Here is a 20,805-nt window from a genome sequence, read left to right as displayed (position 1 = left end):
TCCACACAAATTGAGCTTTTTTGGTGGTATTTAATCATCACTGGGTGTTTTATTTTCTGCTAAATGAACAAAAAAAAAGACCAAACATTAAAAAAAATCTGTTTTTCTTAGTTTCTATTATAATATTTTGCAAAAAGGTAATTTTTCTCCTTCACTGATGTACACTGATGAGCCTGCATTGATGGACACTGATAGGCTGCACTGATGGGCATTGATGAGGTGGCACTGATAGGCAGCACTGATATGTTGCACTGATAGGCAGCACTGATATGCGGCACTAATGGGCACTGATAGGCGGGACTGATGGGCACTGTTGGGCTGCACTGATGAGGAGGCACTGATGAGGCTGTACTGATAGGTGGCACTGATGTGCACTAATAGGCAGCACTGAAGGGCACTAAAAGTCAGCAATGAAGGCCATTTATAGGCAGCACTAAAGGACGCTCATAGGCAGCACTAACTGGCAGCCCTGATGGGCACTGGTTGGCAGCACTGATGGGTACTGATTGGCAGCACTGATGGGTACTAACTGGCAGCACTGATGGACACCGATTGGCAGCACTGATGGACACTGATTGGCAGCACTGGTGGACACAGATTGACAGCACTAGTGGACACTTTTTGGCATTAGTAGGCAGCACTGATGGGCACTGTTAATCTGATTTTTAGTGTAGATGTCTCCTTTCACACTTGCCAGTTATCAGCAGTACTTTCTGCAGGCCAAAGGACACAGCAATCACAGAGAGCTCCAGGTGTACACCACAGTGGGCACGTGGGGAGCGCGGTTCTGGGAGGACATCAATAAATGCCCTCCCAGAATTGGATGACCGCACTTCACCGTCATTTAGCTATAGTGCAGTCGGCAAATGGTTAAGGATACCACTGAGGGGGATGCATTGTAGTACAGTACCATGTGTATGGTGTTACTGAAGGGAATATATTTGCATTATTGTATAGAGTAGTTGTTGTTGTTGTATATGAGGTGTAATGTATAATAAAGATATAAGGAATGTCATGAAAACATGACAATCATAAAAACATGACACTTGTACATGCCATTCTATGATTTCAATCACAAGCCCAACTTTTGTACTAATGTTAATACAAGATTCTTTAGGTTGTAAACCATAGTGATCAGCAGACATTCGTGTCTGCCAGATTTCTACAAACAGTACAATTTACAAAGAGCTGGAAGAAAATGCCTACCTTGTTGTTGTGGATGTGGCCGACTGACATTTCTCAGGACTCTGCCCATGTTTGGATAAAATGTTGTGAATATGAGTGAATTTTGGTCTGTCATTTCTGTCCTTCTGCCAGCAATCTAACATCAGCTGATGGAGAGCAGGTGGACAGTTCACTGGTGCTGGAAGTCGGAATCCATCTTCTATGGCTTTGATGACCTTGGTAATAAAACATAGAATACACATCAAATTTCTCTCTCTCATTCTCTCTCTACAGCAGACATGTCAAGCTTAGATGAAACATTGAATTGATTGGAGTAGATTAAATCTTCAAGTGGGGCATATTGTGTCTACTATTGGTTACACCTACTTCATTCCAGAAAAAAGATTATGGCAATTTGGACCTTAACAATAAAGTAAAAACTGCAATGTACAATATCTAATTCCAGATAAAGGGACCAGAAGACATTTCCTGAAGTATTTAGCTGGAACATTATGTTGGGAAGTACAGTATAAATTATCAATTCGAGAACAGCTGGAGATGCATTATTTTTTTTTATCCTTAAGTCACTAAGGGCCACAATGAAGCAGCTACATGCAGCCCATAGACGTCAATTTTACACATCTGCTCTATCCTGCATGTATGCAATATTTGTGCAATTCTCTTTATAATTGTAAATAGGTGATGATATGTACAGGGTGGCCAAAAGGTGTAAAAACATCTTCAGTTATGTCAAGGTGCATGTAGCCAGACCTCGCTGTACACATCCAGAGCCTGAGTTGAATCTGGGTAATTTGGAGAACAAAAGAGTCTTCTAATGACCAGCAAAACATACAGTATATAGTTTATGTGTGAATAAATATTTATAATACAAATGTGTGTATGTATACATATTTATAATATATTTTATAATTGTAATAATATAATATTAATTATGACAACTCACATCTTGATTAGACATGTCCCAGTAAGGTCTTTCACCGTAAGACATGACCTCCCACATTATTATACCAAAGCTCCATACATCACTGGCAGTACTGTAACGATGATATTGAATTGCTTCTGGTGCTGTCCATAAAACTGTGCTCTTTCCACCCTGCAATGTAGCAAATAATGATCAATTCCCAATTCTAAACTCACTCATAAGTCATTTATAAATAAACATATCCAAAACACAACATTTTAGATTTTACATTATCAATTTTGAGCCATTGTGGATCTTTTGGGGCTGTTTCAATATCATCCCTATTATAGACATGAGCTCCTCCATTTTAATATTTATTACTATCTCAAGACAATTTGCTGAACAAATTATATAGTAAACTGATTGTTTTGCATTGCTGCAATTTGCATTTCTCTCATTGTTCCCCTTTGATTGCACTGAATTCTATGAAATGTATATAAATATCAAACAATTAGACAATAGCATAAACAATCTTTATAATTCATGTGCACAGAGATAAACTTCAGAGGACAATAGCAGATTAGAAAAGACAAGTATAACCTCAGTTTTAGCTCAAGTTAAAATACTGACCAGCTATAAAAAAAAAAAATTCTTACATTTGAATTTCGAACCATGGTGGAATACACTGTGTCAAGTTTATCATCTTGAATATGTCGAAATCCAGATATTTTGCAGACCAGGTTAGAGTTGACAAGGACTTTGTGTGCAGCAAGGCACTTGTGAATGTAGCTCATCTCTGTCAGGTACTTCATTCCAGAAGCTATGCCAGTCAACATACCCACCAGCTGAGCAATTGTAAATTTCCCCTCATGTTTCTAAGGGAAAAAGGATACTTTAGATAAAAGTTGAAACTTCACATCATGTCATAAACAGTAATATGAGCATTACCAAAGATATCTGGAATTTTTATGATCCATTTAGGAAATATAGTTAAAGTCCTTTCAATTCAAATGAAATGCTATTAATGTTAAAGTAGAATTCCAGACAAGACTTCAGTAAATGTAGATATTGTGTTAGTTACAGCACCATTTAGAAAAAAAAAGTTGCAAACTCCTTTACTGCACCCATCAATAACTTCCTCTAATCAAATTACGTGGATGGGAAAGGATTCAGTGTTATATCCTAAGCTAGCTATACACGCATAGATTTCTCTCTTTCAGTTCACCTGCTGAGCAAGAGAAAATCAACAGATTCCTCTTTAGTATGGATGAGTGTTGTTTTCAGCAGCCACAGAACTTATGGCTGCCTTATAACCCAAACAGTGGCTGCATCTGATAGGATGTAGTTACTGCTTGAGCTAGAATTTCCCACCCAGCTTGGTTGATTTTTTTTAACCACTTGCCCTCCTGAGGATTTATCCCTTCTTCCTGACTAGGCCATTTTTTGCCTTTACACCGCTGCATTACTTTAACTGACAATTGCATGTTCATGCAACGCTGCACCCAAATGAAATGTATGTCCTTTTTTCTCATAAATTGAGCTTTTTGGGTGGTATTTAATTGAATGTGCGATTTTTTTTTTTTGCGCTATAAAAAAAGAAGTCCAACAATTTTGAGAAAAAAACAATATTTTTGACTTTTTGCTATTAAACATGTCTATTAAAAAAAATTTAAAAAATCAAATTTCATCATACATTTAGGACAAAATGTATTCTGCTAAAAAAATCCCAATACGTGTAAATTAATTGGTTTACGTGAAAATTATATTGTTTACAAATGGTAGTATATATACTGGGATTTTAATTTTAATTTTTTATTTTTACTAGTAATGGTTGCGACCAGCGACTTATAGTGGGACTGCAGGACTGTATTAGGCATTCTGACACCAATACAGTGATCAGTGCTAAAAAAAAAAGCACTGACACTGTAATAATGGCACTGAGGAGGAAGGGGTTAACATAAGGGGCGAGCAAAGGGATAACTGTGTGCTGTGTGCTGTTTCACTATAAGCTGTGTCCGTGTGCTTTACTGTAAGCACACTACTTTGCATGGCTGGCTGTGCACAGCCATCCAAAGCAGTGTGCACGAGCTGACAGGGAGGAGAACTATTTTGTTTACAAACAGTTCTCCTCCCCGTCGGAGATCCTCGGCAATCACCAGGCACCGGCGAGTAATCACCGGCCGGGACCCAGTGATTACGCTTCTCAGTTTGAACAGCTTGGAGCAGCCACTACTGAGCTCAATTGGATCAACTTCTACCCCTGCTCCAGGTAAGCTGGCAATTAACATCCACTTTCCAAACACAGGAGGGGTGCTAGCCCAGCAAGCTGTTGTACATGCACAAATGAAAAATCTGGATGGCTGCACTTCCTTTTTCTTCAGAGCAACATTTTATTTATTCAAAAACAGTGCATAAAAGCATTTCAATGGTACAAGAAGCTTATCTGGAGTAAGAAGAGTGCACTGCACAGGCACTCAGAATGGGCAACTTGGATCATCTGCTAGCAGACACATTATTTGAGTTGTTCTGCCTGTCCTGCATAAGCAGGTTCAAGGGGGATAAGGGGCCAACTGTTTTTGTGGAGAGGCCTCCCAACAGCTGCATCTGTAATGGGATAAAATGCACCATTTAAAATAGAAAGAACGCTGGTATGACTATTTACAGAATATGGAATTGCATAGGGAAATTTTTTGGACAATCTTGCTGAAGGTGAACCTACACTATAGGTGTATTTTGACTAATAGCTCCTTTGTGGTCTATAGCTCACAGAAGCAGAATGTTGTATGAGGCAGGATCATTTCCAGTTACAGGCATGGAATGTAATATTTTCTTCCCCAAACTCCATCCAAAAACAAAACATGTGTTCGGGAATAAGCTTTTAACTTTAAGTATTTTTTTACTGAATTTTGTATATCGCCTGGTGAAAATGAATTAGCAAAGTGACAGAATATCTTCAATTTTCACTCACTGTTCTACTGGAGACCCTGGATCCACCCTGCTTCCAGTTATTAGGCAGAATGTGATCTTTTAACATGACGAAGATCTCAAGCCTGAGAGGTCAGTTTCCAGGCCTAATCACGAGTCACGTGAATGTGAGGGTGGTATTATAAATCCTCTGTAAGATCCAACACCATCTGAAATGAAGCTTACACAGGGATCATGCTTTAATCCAAGAACTGAGCAATGGAAACTTGGTGCAACTCAGTTCTGTCACCTCTGGCTCAGGTCTTCTACTCCCTGCTCACCACTATCACTAATAGTGATAGTAGTCTAGCTTCTGTGTTTACAACTGATAGCCTGTCTCCCAGTGGCTCCAACATATCAGATCTTCTGAGCATATCCCACCGAGTGCAGGACAGGGACAAGAAAAATGCAGGTGCCTAGGGTGCGGTGCAGTCATGGGTGGGAGAGAGTGCATTTTTGGGCTGCACCCTCTGTAATCTATATTTTTTTCCTTGGTGCCTGGATGCCGATGCCTGTGTTGGATGATCTCCCAGCAAGTGAGAAAGGTGGAGCTGCCTGCAGTGTGGGGGAGGGCAGTTGGGGGGCATGACTGAGTTTCTGAACCTATTCTCGGAGAAAAAAAGCCCTGAGTGTGGTAAGTATAAATGAGTCGACAACTGAGCTTTAAAAAGAATTACCTGAATGAGCAAAGTGATACAGTCTCTTAGAGTGAACCTGTGCTTTGTCTATACACATTAAGTACTTACATGATTATTAATTGCTTTATGAGATAGCCATAATCATTTTAAAACGAGCTCTCATTCACCTCTGTATCTATAAACATTACAGAGAAATTGGTTTTCAAAGTTTGGAAAGCATAATCTTGTTAGTCCTGTATGTAGCTCAGTAATTTCTAAGCTGTCAGACACCAAATGACAATCAGTTTCAGAACTGATCATTGAGGAGCCTCAAAAATGAACTACTTTATAGTGCGCATGGTTAGAGAGTCAGTGAAGATTTGTTTTAAAGAGTTTTTTACTGCTTGTTAAGAATATGTAACTCTGGACACAGATGCACTTTAAGCAAAATATGCTTTTTTTTTACTCAAGTCTATACATTAAAAAAAACATACATACATACACACACCTAAAAAAATTCACTTGGTTTGTTTAAATGAACCTGTATTTAAGGCATTTTATAAACATTTAATGCACAAGAAATAGCATCTAACAGTAATACAAAGTGGTTAAAAATAGTTGCTCTAAAGGGATAGTGGTGTAATTATCATGCTTTTAGCAGCATCCTTATTTTTTTCAGTTCTATTTATGATCAGTTGAATAACAGCTATCTATGAGTGTCATAATCCTAAAAAAGAAACACATGGCTACAATCACATAATGAATAATATATACAATATATCTTAAAAGCCAGTGAAATTCTCAGTTCTATTTGAAAATGTTAATTCAGGAGCACTTAAACTTGTTTTTTTTTTGCAAATCGTACTTTGCAAATGCAATATATTTGCTGAAAAACATTGTGTTTCTTATATAAAACTGGAGATGAGTAAACAGGATTAAAATTGAAAGTGTTGCCCATATTCACCACTCCAGCTCCTAGTCTAATCTCTTGGACAATTAAAATATTCCAGTTATTTATAAATAGGATCCTTTAAATGACTGACTTTATATTGTGCACTAAACATTATACTTGATTGATTTATTGATTTGAGTTACTAGGCTATGTGCATCATCATTGTACTTTTGCACTGCTACATAAATCCGCATGAGAACACAAGCATAGCTGAAGATAGCTGGAAACTTCATAGGGTGTAATAAAATTCCACATAACAGACAAGCTCCCAGTCAGCAAAACATATTCATAAAACCTGCAGAAGCAGTACATGGCGGGATGCATTTAGGCTCAAACAAATGTTCTTTTTAACACAATCATGCAGCCTGAAGCTTATATGCTATACATGTTGTCTTGTAAATGCTCTATGTGCTCTGTCATAATCAGCTCAGACAAAATTGTCTGCTGTTCAGCTTTTGTTTTACACCCTCCAACCTTTTATTTCCTCTACACCTTTTATGTTTTCCCGAGCACAAACTTACTATTGTGGTCTGTGGTTTTCATGTGCTGTGTAAGTGCTGAAGGGGAGGGAATTTTAATTTTCTAGCTTTAAATCGAATAATACAACAAACTGATGCGACACACAAATATTCAGCTTAAAAGCCTCGGGGTTTCAAGTGGACAACTGTCCTTGATGTATTCTACTAAGATAATAGCCAGGGTAGGATAAAGGATGTCAGCCTACACATTGTTAGCAATGCACATCTCCAAAGAATTATATTTATGCGATGAAACATAAAAGCAGAAAAACAAACAACAAACTAAAATGCTCTCTTTTTCTTTCCCATCCCTTTATCAGTATATTTTTAAAGTTTAAAGAAAATAGTTTTTTCCACATCCCACTCTTTTGTCCAAAGCAAACATGTAGGTAATTGATGTGTAAAAGAACACTTTGTCAAAATGACATGAGAAGACACAGTTGGGCTGATTTACTAAAGGAGCTGAGAATCTTCGCTCACAAAATGTGTGAATATTGACTTCATAATTATATTCTCCTAGATTGTACGCTCTAATGAGCAGGGCCTTCTGTTTCCTCTTGTACCAAATTGTATTGTAACTGTTATGTCTACCTTCATTTTGTAAAGCAGTGCACAAACTGTTGGTGCTATATAAATCCTGTATAATAATAATAATATTCAATGATGGGAAACATCTGCCCAGGATTACATATTCAAAGTGAACATGATTTGGATTTCACATGATTAGATAATTGGAGTACATTTTCACACAATTTTTGAGTTCTCCTTCAATTGAGCACTTTTAATAAATTAACCTTAACTGGTCACATTGAGCTATCTTTTAACGATGTTCTCTAGGTAGGGTGGTGACAAAAATGTTATTGGGAAGATTTCCCTTCCATTCTTGTCTAGGGGACACAACAAAAAATGAGAGGAAACCTCTCCAGAGTAATCTACTTGTTGACAGTTTTCACTTTAACGTGTTTTCCCATTCAAAGATTTCCCCTTTATCCCTGTCCTGGTGACAATGGCAAAGTTTTGGTTTTCACAGCACTTCTTTTCCCGGTGACACTGGTCAACTGGATAAATAAAGAAAGTGAATCTCCTCAGCGAGATCACAGACATCGAAAACGACCTGATGTAATGCTTTGACAGTTTATAAAAAAAAAATTTAACACACCATTAAAATATCTGAAATTAAGGTGTATGCCATCCCAAAGTGTAATATTGCAGATATGTGTCTGTATTATTATATTATTGTATTAAAAAGTATCCTGCTCTCTTTGCATTGTATACTTGACTGTGAAATACCTAGTGATCCTGCCAGTGCTCCTGCTTTTTTTTTTCTATTCTGACCATGCCAGGCATGGAAGACTATCCGTCCAAGTGTGGTCAGTTTGCATCTTGACATATTTATGTACTCTTGCAGCAGGTAATAGGCCTACACAAAATTGTATAAGTAAGTACGTAAATTGTGAATCAATACAATACGATGAATTGAGGCCTTGAATGGTACAATATTAATAAACTTTAGCATTAAATGTTAAGCCTAATCATACATAGTTCTTGATTGATTTAAACTGTAGGCTGATATAGATAGAAAAGATTGCATTAAGTAACACAATAACTACTAAACTCCTTTTCCATCATAAAATAACTAACAACAAAAAACGTATGTTGCTATCATCAGTAAAATGATTTCTTTTTTTAATAGATGTTATTACGTGTTTTGGAAATATGTATTAGTAGGAACAGAATAAATGTCCTTCCAATATGAAGTATCAGGCATTTGGAGACCTCTAACAGGAAACATAGAAATGTAACCTGAGTGAAATATGAAATATAAGCTGCCAATAGGTGATTTTCAAAGCTTATTAAGACTTGAAGTTGAGAGTGGAGTGCATTAGAAATGCGTGGTTGAGCTGCATTTTTATTGCCCCGCCCAACCATTCCCTTAGGTTGCAAAGCAGATGGGGGTGCTAACATGCCACTGTGGAGATGCTTTGATTAGTGGGTGCATCAAAAATTACTGCTCCTGTTACATCATAACACAACTCATTAAAGAAAATTGTTGGTTCAGAAGTTATGGGCTTAAAACAGAGGGTAAGGAGGTGTCATACTGCTGCCTCACTGCCCAGCAAATGCCTCATACCCAAAGGTTTTCACTTTTCAGGGGTGCGGCATGTCTAAACTTAACCTTACTGCTGATACCTATTCCAAAATGAGATATCAGTTTGGGTGCACTGATGCTTTAACGTGCATAACTAAAGAACAGATATTTCAACTTGAGGATTACATACCCTTAAAAAGGAATCCAGAACACCATTACCCATATATTCCATTACAGTCATCATTGTATTACCTGTAAAGTAGTAAAAGCTGTGTCATTAATATATTTCAACATATATGTAAGATATACATGCTACTTGGATTTAAACAAAGTGAAATAGTGGTATATTGATGTTTCAGTAATATGGCAAAAATGTTTGATTTGGAATCAGTAAATATTTGCTAGATACGCTCAACATTACTGGTTTAAATGGGCCTACTTGCAGACAGTTAACTGTAAGAAAAGTTCCGCTCTAGTGTGACCCTGACAACTCTGGTTAGTCATTCTGGAGCTATCAGTGCCATATGATGACAGTACTTTTATTGCAGCTCACTATGTCCAAGTGGCTTCTGCCAGCCCGAGTTCATTTCTTTGCGGCCATGACATATCGGGGGGAGGGGGTTACAGATCACAGGATCCAGTACTTCTGGAAGTGTCAGCTCACTTTGCAATAAATATGAACCAACACGCTCACCATGTTTCCAAATCCTCTCCTATGTCAGGGGACATAATGGTAAACGGTTTATAGATTTACAATTTTTATTCCATGATATAGCTCATGCTTGTATGACAATTACTTGTTTTATGCTTGAGATGCTTTATCTGGCCTTTTTACCTATCTATTTATCTTTGTACGAACGTGTATGCTTTTTTGTACTGCTAATTACCTGAATTCCTAAAATATTAAATAAAATCAGTTTAAAAAATTAACCATTAAAACATTAAAAGAACCATAAAATGAAAAAGGTATTGGACACACAAGTATGTATAATATTTGCAGTACTCATTACAGGGTAAAAATTTAGCAGTGCAATCCACTGACAGTGTCTCAACATTGTTGCATGCAAGCTATTATATGTACAGAAATATGAAGCATGGATTAGATGCATGGTTCATTTTACCTACCTAGATGAGTTGATTAAAACTGTAGAATTTGTTTTCTTACCTCTAGTGATGACTCCTTCTAGGCGTATGATGTTGGGATGGTCAAATTGTCCCATTATGCTAGCCTCTGCCAGAAATGAACGCTTCTGTTTTTCTGAGCAGCCAGCTCTGAGAGTCTGTATTGCAACTGGAAGTTCTCTTTTGCTTGGTAGTTTCAAGCAACCCTTGCAAATTTCACCATATTCCCCTGAAATACAATATAGATTTGAAAATGGTATATACTGTATCATCATATCATCTAAACGTTTAAAAAAGAACACCAGAAGTGTCTCTGCCTGTAGTAGGAACAGAAGATTGTAGATTCAACTAGACAGTGCATACAATATTATTTGATTTCCATGCTTTGATTGTGTAATATATATATATATATATATATATATATATATATATATATCTCAATCAGCCAATCACATGACATTGATGCAATGCATTCAGACATATAGATGTGGTGGAGACCACTTGCTGAAATTCACACTGAGCATCAGAAAGGGGGTGAAAAGGGATTTAAGGGACTTTGAATGTGGCATGGTTGTGAAAAAATAAATGGATTTTTACTAACACATTATCAGTTGGCTAAAGTGGACACAGATTCATAGCTAATGGTAAAAAAATTGTTTTGTATCATTCAATTTAAACATTTTATTATTAGCAAAACCATTTATTTTGATTTAACTGGAATTAGCCTTAACATTAAAGTTACTGTAAATAAAGCATACCAGAAACAGCTCAATAAAATTCAATGTATAGTTCTGTGCTCTGGCTCACTGGGGAGATACTGTAGATGTTGATGCATAAAAGGAATTGTGAATCATCAAAACAGTTTATATACATACACTTTTTACATATATTATATATATTAATAGATTACACATATTTCTGAAAACTAAAAGGAAAAGCCCCCCAATTTTTTTTTGTTGGTGACTTTGTTAGGGAAAATAGTTCCCATACACTATACCCATGATACCAGCACAAGAAGTTAAAGGCATAGTCCATCTTTCAGAAAAATGTAATCAATGCACCAACTATGACCAAAGGGAACAGTCTCATGTATTGCTTACCTCCAGTCTATACTGGTAGAAGTAATGAATGAACACAAATATGGTGACATGCCCACCTTACTGCCGGCTGTCCTGCTGAGCCCCTTTGTCATTATGTCAGATGGGACTTAGTAGTAGTAGTATATTCATTCATAGATCTTGGTGAATGGATGACAAAACTGTGTGGGCAATGTCACTCCCAGCCACACTCAAATTCAAAAAAGATGTCTGCAGGGAAAAGCACCCACAATTCAGGAAAGGGGGGACATTTTGATGTTGGGGGTTTAGGTTTCCAACCATGCTTTTTGCTACACCCTGAATTTGGTTGCAGCATGAAACAGGGTCCAAAAGGTGAACTAAGCCTTTACCCTAGGCTCATAATACTGCAGGCTGTGTGGCCCAAGTTTGCTTGGGCACCGCTACCCATTTATTTGAATGGGCTGCTGTGCCCGCATATTCCGTAGAAAAAAAGGCACTTGCACCTTTATAAAACACAGCTGCAGGGAAATTGCATCGTCTTTTTGACCATGCAGTTCTCACACCCATAAACAAGCTATGGGCTGAGATGTGTGAGGGTGTTATTCAGAATGAATGGCAGCCATGCGCATCTTGTAAAAGCAGGATTTGGCTGCAGGTGGTTGCTGGTGCGGGAACAGGTGCGATTCCTGCACCCACAACCAGCCTGCTGCAGACAAATTTGAACCTACCCTGAAGGCAGAATGGGTCACTAGTGCAGGGAGGCAGAGACAACTTTAAAAATCTTATAGAGAACATTTTTGTTGCTGTCTCTGTCTCCCCTGTAGAGACTTCCCATCACTATCTGGCCTTTCAATGCCCTCCTAGGAGTCTATGGAACTCTATGGTTCTTGCAGAAGTTGCTAGTGGTTCCTTGAGCAATGAGAAAATACTGCCTCTCACATAAGTTACCACTGGCACCAATTTTTTTTCAGCTATCTGTAACAAAACTATTCTTCCCACTGGCCACCAATGTAAGAGATATTCTTCCCACTGACCACCAGTGTAATAGGACCCTTCTCCGCCAATCACCAATAAAAGGGGGCCTCTTCACCACTAACCACAAAGGTAACAAAGCACTTCACTGACTTGCCAATGGACACTACACTGACCATCATTATGTATAGAGACTTCAATGACCACAGTGCAAGGGGCATTTTTCAACTGACCACTAATGTGAGGTAACACTACATTTTTCACAGTCTGCATTTCATTTCCAGCAACTAATATTATGCGTTTCATTTCCTTAATATTACTGAAAATAATTTTGTCTTACACAGGAGCCCTGGAAGTCAAAAGCCCTTAATTTGATGCATACTTTACTCATTTTTTATATACTTATTTCCTTAACCAGCTGTTTGCACTAATGACCTGTGAGCTATATACATAATAATTATAAGCAGGGGTTCCCTGAGACCTGTAAGGTAATTTAAGGGTTTTTTAGGGGAATTTTAGGAGTAGCAAGATGGTGTCCACGCCAGAAGTGCGTCACCACGTACCGGCGTGGACGCCGTATTGCTACTCCTAAAACCTATGCAAACTACACCCATAGCATGTGGTTTAAATGCTTGTTTTCTGTTGATACCAAGTGAGTTGGCAATTGGCGGTGCTATGTCTTTCTGTTTACATTAAATGGTATTACACTATGGAGGATCTCTCTTTTATGTCATTATTAAGATCTATATGTGAGTTGGCTGTATTATGTTTACGCACATCTGAAGGGAACCAGAAGGGGACCTGAGATGCTAAATGCACACTACTGATGTGGTCTTTACTATTTGGAAGGATACCATAGAGGGGAATCCATTTGTGATCCCACAAGCATTTTGGCCCATTTGGTCACGGTAAGGAGGTGATGAGGCAATTCAGCCATTTTTGGATTTTATCATTAGTGGCTGTAATGCACATCCACTGCATGGAACACTTGGCATACGTGCACTTTTTTTGGACTTTTACAATTATTTATTTTAATTTATACTGTTTTTTACTTTTATAAGTATATTTCACTATACAATTATTTTTAGTCATTTTTGGTATATTTATATGTGTTACCAATTGGGGAAGATTGTTGGGTGGTTTTCATATATTTGTTTTAATATTTGGAGTTTTTTTTTTAAGTTCCCACTAACCATGAGTCACTTTATATAGGAGTTATATCCCCCTTTGCAGGGATTCACTTTCATGCGGCAATTGTTTGGTTTGATTTTTTTAGGCTGATTTTTAGCCACTGATCCCAATTAGGGATTTGGGTTGTCTGTTTGTTACTTTGTGTGTGTGTTCACTAAATTGGGTCCAATTAGGACCACATGTTTTTCACATTTTTCCTGTCACTTCAAGATCCCAGAGAGGATCAGATCACTATACAGTATATGTGTCACAGTATATGTTTTTTATTAATATCATATTTTTATATGTGTTTATATTAATTTTTATGTAGTAGCGCTACACCATTATATTTATATTCTCAGCACTATTTCCCTTATAGGTATAAGTTTTGGGTGTCATCAGCTTTATAGTTATTTATTTTATTTATTTATTTATTCATTTACTTCATAGTGCAGGAGGCAAAATCATTATTATTGTCTACAACTCTTAGGACTCGTTTACACTTGCTTCAACTTCAGCACCCATTAAAGAGCCTAATGCTTCAACATGCTTTTTTGATTAATTTTTCATGCTTCTGTGATGCTTTAATGATGTTTTGGTGGTGCTTCAATGATGCTTCAGTGGTGTTTCAATGATGCTTCGGTGGTGCTTCGATGATGCTTCAAGGATGCTTCGGTGGTGCTTTGATGATGCTTCAAGGATGCTTCGGTGGTGCTTTTTTTTTAACTTTAATAAAGCTTGGCAGATGCCATGTGGATGTTGATATCCCATACCTGCAATACCTCAAAAACAAAATGAATCTAAAGCTGAATAAAAGCTTCTCAAAAGCTGCAGGTGCTGTAAGCGAGCTTTGCCATAGACATCTATGGAGGCTTTGAAGATGCTTTGAAGCACCACTAAAGCGAAATGGGGTATAATTCTTGAAGCAAAACAAAGCAAACGCATCAGGTAAACAAGACTGTAATTAAACCATTTTATTTAGTGACAGGTGCTTTGATTGGCATTCAGAGTGTTTTAAAAAAGCCTGTCCATTGCCATGTTGTGAAGCTAGTATACATGAGCCCCCCATCATCACAGTGCACACACTTGTCTGATCACATGCAGTAAAAGCAGTCTATGAGCTCTTTCTGAAGCTCCCTGTGTGATATCAGTTTATTCTTTCATTTTTCAGCAATCATCTTTACAGTTTTCATCCAAACAGTCATCATGGCTCTGACAGCCACATAGGAGGTCTTACACGGTATTGTGCTCATGATCATACCAACGTTTCCATCTACTCCACTTATTGCCTGCTTTTGCTTAAAGGACTGTAAACAACTTAGCCAACTTAGTCTCATGTCTGCAATATTTACAAGCTTATGAGCCAGAACAGCACTAAAGCAGCCCATAGAATAGTCATTTTTTTCTGGCACCCAAGAAGGCGTGCTTCCAAGCCATGGATCTGTGTGTGAATGTCCATTCACACAGAGATCCATGGCTCGGCCCCTCCCTCTCCTGATTGGCTCACTGTCTGTGATTGAGAGCAGCAGGAGCAAATGGCTCCTGCTGCTGCCTCAGCTAATCAGGAGTGAGAGTCCCCAGAGAGCCGAGGCTCAAGTGGACATCGCTGGATTGGGATGGGGCTCAGGTAAGTGTCGAGAGAGGGGGGACTGCTACACACAGAAGTTTTTTTTACCTTTGTGCATAGAATGCATGAAGGTAAAAAACCTGGAGCCTTTAGAACCATTTTAATATTCTAGTTATTCTTTAATAGAGTTTGTAATATGTTGATGATGCATTAACATTTAATGCACTGTTGAGATTATTTACAGACAGAAAAATGGGAAATCTTTCATAATGCTGTTGAAAAAGTACAACAAACACAATGTTCTGCTATACATTATACTGATGAACAAAAGAGTGTACTTTATCTTTGTCCTCCAGCGTTGTTAGGCTATAAGACTATATTAACATTATTATTTTTTGCAAATACTTATATGTTCCAGGTGCCCATCAAGGTGAAACATTTCCGCTGTCATGGAAACTAAAGTATGGCAAGTGCTTACAGTAGACTATTTAACAGTGTGATCACTGTGCTTCAAGGCTGTGGATCAATTGTTTAAATATCAGAACATTCACTTCTAACGGTGGCAACTGGATATACTAACGCTATTATTACAAATTACTTATATTTTTTGAATGGCAATTATAAGGAGAAATTCCTGCTGACATGAAAAGCGAAGCATGGTAATGCTGTTAATAAGATTTTAGACATAAACATAATGGCTCCTTTCTTATACAATTTAAAATGTATGTCTGGGCAAAAAAAAAATTATTAAATCGTATTTAGCACTGCAACACACACATTTCCCCATGTTGTCTGTCTTTGAAAAGATTGCAGCTACACAAAATACCTGTTGATGTGTAAGAAATCCAGTTATCTTGTAACTTCATGTATAATGTGTTCCACCCAAAAGGGGAAGTTCCGCTGTTAGGACTGGTCCCCAGAAATTGCCAGGTATCTGCTCTAACTTCTGCTGAGATTGCCTAGGCGATTGGAAGTGGAAGTTGTCCTCCCCCTCCCTCCCTGTAGTCTTCTGGGACACGTGACAGGTCCCAGAAGACTACTGGACCATTCAGAAAGTGCAGAGCAACTCGCGCATGTGCAGTGGGCACCGGCTGTGAAGCTAGGTGCCCACACTGAAGATGCCAGCACCGGAAACACAGGACAGCCAGTGAAATGGGTGGGACCAAAGGACAGGTGAGTTGCTGTTTTTTAAAAGTCAGCAGCTACAGTTTTTTCAGCTACTGACTTTTATTTTTTTACAGTTTGGCTGGAGCTCCACTTTAACGGCTCTGTCCCTACTGCACTGAAATTCCAAGCAGGTAGATTGGGTAAAGCTCAACTCCAAAAAAATAAAACATCCACCTTTGAAGTGCCTCCCACTGCGTTGCATAATTGCTCATTATGTCTAGGGAAGATTTAAAGAGGCTTTTTCACTTACCTGATTCCTCGCTCCAGCCCACTCCAGTTCTCTCCTCCTCCTGAAGTTCCAGTCTGTGGGGGAGCCTTGGCATCATCATATACTGTACAGGGACATTAACCTTTTATAGTGCGACGAGGAGGCTGGAGTTTAACCGGAGCTGGTCACAGCTTGCAGAGAAACTGCAGGTAACTAATAGGAGCAAGGAACGGAAATTATTTACTCCCTTTTCCTAGGCTCCAAAACTAAATGAGATGTTTTTTATTTTTTTTTATTTTTCTGGAGTCGAGCTTTAAATTACTAAAAGGTCAGAGACTATTCACTTAGCAAAGTTAATATTCACTATGCTAAATGAATTATCACTTAATAAGGTGAAGCTGATTTCACACCAATCATCTAATGTTGTCCAAGAAACAAATCCTTGCTCATAACTAGATAAAGTGAACACATCTTCACCTTATTTACTTTGGTTGGTGAACATGCTCTTTGAAAATTAAACGGTCTTTACACGCTTAGTAAATAATGCTGTCACCACAATGTCACCACAATGTCACCACTAAAAGGACTTTGGCTAAATCAGCAGGTATTTTTCTGTATCTGCAATATTTTTTAAAGTGATATACCATGGGAAAATGCACATGTATTGCAGAGATGTAGTAATTGTGCTTTTTTTGCCAAGACATACACCTTAATTTTATACAATTTAATTAAAGTAGTGTGAAACAAAACATGCTTTACAAGTGTGTTTTCCAACAGTTTTACAGAACCTCTTGTACAAATGATTCCAAAAGTGACAAGGTCACATCACCAATCTCCAAATATATATTTTTTTCATAAGAGGCATCACTATTCACCAAGTTTAAATTATTATACAAATATAATATAATTTTAATATAACTTTTTTGAATATATAAATGTACTTCAAATTCATCTGACATTTCTATAAAAGGAAGAATTTTCAAAACATTTGTAAATTACATTTTTACAGTTCAGGTATTCATCAAAAAAAACTTCATCAGAGATGCATAATTAAATGTAATTAGCATCTTAATCCTAATAAAATATGTGCAGTATATACTCTTTGTGTAATGCCAATTTAATTAATGCTCTGTAATTAAAGAAGTGGGAGAAAGTACAATCTACTAAATAGCAATGATTACAATTAAGATGTTATTGATTGCCATTGCTAATTAGTAGCTTTGGTTGTCATAATTCAGTTTACTGGTGAAAATGATATAACAGAGAACATAAAGCAGGTTATAAGCCCTGATTGAATTAAACATACAATGAGCAGACAATACTTGCAGATGAACATGTTGATTAGTGAAGTAGAATGATTAACTTGAAGTAAAACTTAGAGGATGCAAGACTGATTAATTATTTCTCTTGTCATTGTGTAATACACACTTGTCCAATAATGCAACCTCCTAAATGACTAAAAAGTTGGTTCTCATAATACTCAGATCTCATAAGATACAGTACATGTTGAAATATTAAATTACATTTTATTTAACTTTTTCACTGCCAGGACCTGCTTCCTGCTTTTCACCACAAATGATGGAACCGGTCCTGCTATTTTTACTTACAGTGGGGCAAAAAAGTATTTAGTCAGCCACCAATTGTGCAAGTTCTCCCACTTTAAAATATTAGAGAAGCCTGTAATTGGCATCATGGGTAGACCTCAACTATGAGAGACAAAATGAGAAAAAAAATCCAGACAATCACATTGGCTGATTTGGAAAGATTTTTTTTGCAAATTATGGTGGAAAATAAGTATTTGGTCAATATCAAAAGTTTATCTCAATACTTTGTTATATATCCTTTGTTGGCAATGACAGAGGTCAAACGTTTCCTCCAAAGGTTTTCTATGGGGTTGAGATCAGGAGACTGGCTAGGCCACTCCAGGACCTTGAAATACTTCTTACGAAGCCACTCCTTCGTTGCCCGGGCGGTATGTTTGGGATCATTGTCATGTTGGAAGACCCAGCCACATTTCATCTTCAATGCCCTTGCTGATGGAAGGAGGTTTGCACTCAAAATTTCACGATACATGGCCCCATTCATTCTGTCCTGTACATGGATCAGTCGTCCTGGTCCCTTTGTGGAGAAACAGCCCCAAAGCATGATGTTGCCAGCCCAATACTTCACAGTAGGTATGGTGTTCTTTGGATGCAACTCAGCATTCTCTCTCCTCCAAACACAACGAGTTGTGTTTCTACCAAACAGTTCTATTTTGGTTTCATCTGACCATATGACATTCTCCCAATCCTCTTCTGGATCATCCAAATGCTCTCTAGCAAACTTCAGACGGGCCCGGACATGTACTGGCTTAAGCAGGGGGACACGTCTGGCACTGCAGGATCTGAGTCCCTGGCGGTGTAGTGTGTTACTGATGGTAGCCTTTGTTACGTTGGTCCCAGCTCTCTGCAGGTCATTCACTAGGTCCCCCCGTGTGGTCCTGGGATTTTTGCTCACTGTTCTTGTGATTATTTTGACTCCACGGGGTTAGATCTTGCATGGAGCCCCAGATCGAGGGAGATTATCAGTGGTCTTGTATGTCTTCCATTTTCTAATTATTGCTCCCACAGTTGATTTGTTCACACCAAGCTGCTTGCCTATTGCAGATTCAGTCTTCCCAGCCTGGTGCAGGTCTACAATTTTGTTTCTGGTGTCCTTCGACAGCTCTTTGGTCTTCACCATAGTGGAGTTTGGAGTGTGACTGTTTGAGGTTGTGGACAGGTGTCTTTTATACTGATAACAAGTTCAAACAGGTGCCACGGATACAGGTAATGAGTACAGGACAGAGGAGCCTCTTAAAGAAGAAGGTTCAGGTATGTGAGAGCCAGAAATCTTGCTTGTTTGTAGGTGACCAAATACTTATTTTCCACCATAATTTGCAAATAGATTCTTTCCAAATCAGCCAATGTGATTGTCTGGATTTTTTTTCTCATTTTGTCTCTCATAGTTGAGGTCTACCTATGATGCCAATTACAGGCCTCTCTCATCTTTGTAAGTGGGAGAACTTGCACAATTGGTGGCTGACTAAATACTTTTTTGCCCCACTGTAAGGTAAAATCAATATATACAGTGAAGCAGTGCAGCGCTGAAAGCAAAACACAGCCTGAATCCAAAATGATTAAGAAAGAAGATTTAAATAAATAGTAGAAATAAAAAGTCCAAAATTTCTTCTTTATGGTGCTTTCTTCCTTTTGCAATCACCAAGTGCTTCAAACAAAAAAGTGCAAAATTCAACCACCAGATGTCTGCTCACCTCCAGCTCACATAGTACTGTTTGGTCTAACTGCACTTTTGGTCCCACAATGGACACTGAAAATCAACTTGATAGATTTCAACTGTAGTTCACACCTTGTTCAGAATACAACTCTCACCAACACTTCACCTCATAAATAAAAAACTTTGTGAGCAAATTGGATCATGCTTTATTGTTTTTTTTGCCTTCCTCTGGGCCAACTGTGGGTATAGGATAGTGTATATGGAGGTTTTCAATGCGTGTGTGTGTGTTGATTGAACTTAATGGACTAGTGTCTTTTTTCAACCAGATTAACTATGTACGTATGTAACTTTATTGGAGATGTTTCACCTACCAAAGGATTTATATTTCCATTCCTGAGATGTACACAGCTCTACCCCACAGCATAGCCCTGTCTATCAAGGAAGCAGGAGAATCAACACACACATTATTCTCTCACTTGGCCCTCAAGTGCTTATGCTTATCTAAGCATGTCTGCTAATAGAAGAAACTTAAAATAAGGTTAGTTTTAATCACCAGGTACAATTATAACCAAAGTCAAACTGTTTTTTGTTGTTTGAGATAAAGTGGGGAGGGGTTAGAACACCTGTCAGGTTTTTATTGCTGTCTGTGGCTCTGTTAGGTAGATTCCCCCCTCTCTATTTGTCCTTTTTACCATTAACACTGAGAGTGAAAGTGAAAGAAAATCTAAAATTTTGGAATGTTGCCAAGAGGGATTTCCTCTCACTTCCTGTTTTGGCTATAGGACAGGAAGTGAAGGGCAATATCCCCAATGGGACACAGATGTTAAAAAAAACTGACAGGGTTTATAACCCTCCCTTACACTATCCAAAAATGAAAAAAATGTTTTGTCCTGTTCAACTTTAAAACCCTGTTGTAGTCATGCCATGTTTTTATTTTTCATAACTGCCTCCCGCCCACCATATAAGGAAATGACGGGAGGGAAGTGGTTCTCTCATTCTGGAAGGATGTCATATGACATCCTCCCACTCTAGCTGTGCATGCGCACCCCCTGGGGCACGC

General features: G+C 38.1%; 1 protein-coding gene across 1 annotated transcript in view; it reads right to left on the bottom strand.

Moving 5' to 3' along the window:
• The window catches only part of EPHA10 (EPH receptor A10), an 861,867-nt gene that overhangs the window by 30,353 nt on the left and 810,709 nt on the right, over positions 1-20,805 (bottom strand). Inside the window, exons 11-15 of the mRNA XM_089688795.1 lie at positions 10,392-10,577; positions 9,417-9,478; positions 2,743-2,961; positions 2,129-2,278; positions 1,207-1,400 (exon numbers count right to left, since the gene is read on the bottom strand). Coding sequence (XP_089544921.1) covers positions 1,207-1,400; positions 2,129-2,278; positions 2,743-2,961; positions 9,417-9,478; positions 10,392-10,577 — 811 coding nt within the window. The remainder of the gene's footprint in view (positions 1-1,206; positions 1,401-2,128; positions 2,279-2,742; positions 2,962-9,416; positions 9,479-10,391; positions 10,578-20,805) is intronic.

This window comes from Staurois parvus, unplaced genomic scaffold (genome assembly GCF_062004578.1).
Source record: "Staurois parvus isolate SC_StPar_1 unplaced genomic scaffold, SC_StPar_1.0 ptg000454l, whole genome shotgun sequence".
Classification (NCBI taxonomy): Eukaryota; Metazoa; Chordata; class Amphibia; order Anura; family Ranidae; genus Staurois; species Staurois parvus.
The sequence above is the reverse complement of the archived record's forward strand: the minus strand, read 5'-3'. Positions and strand labels throughout refer to the sequence as shown.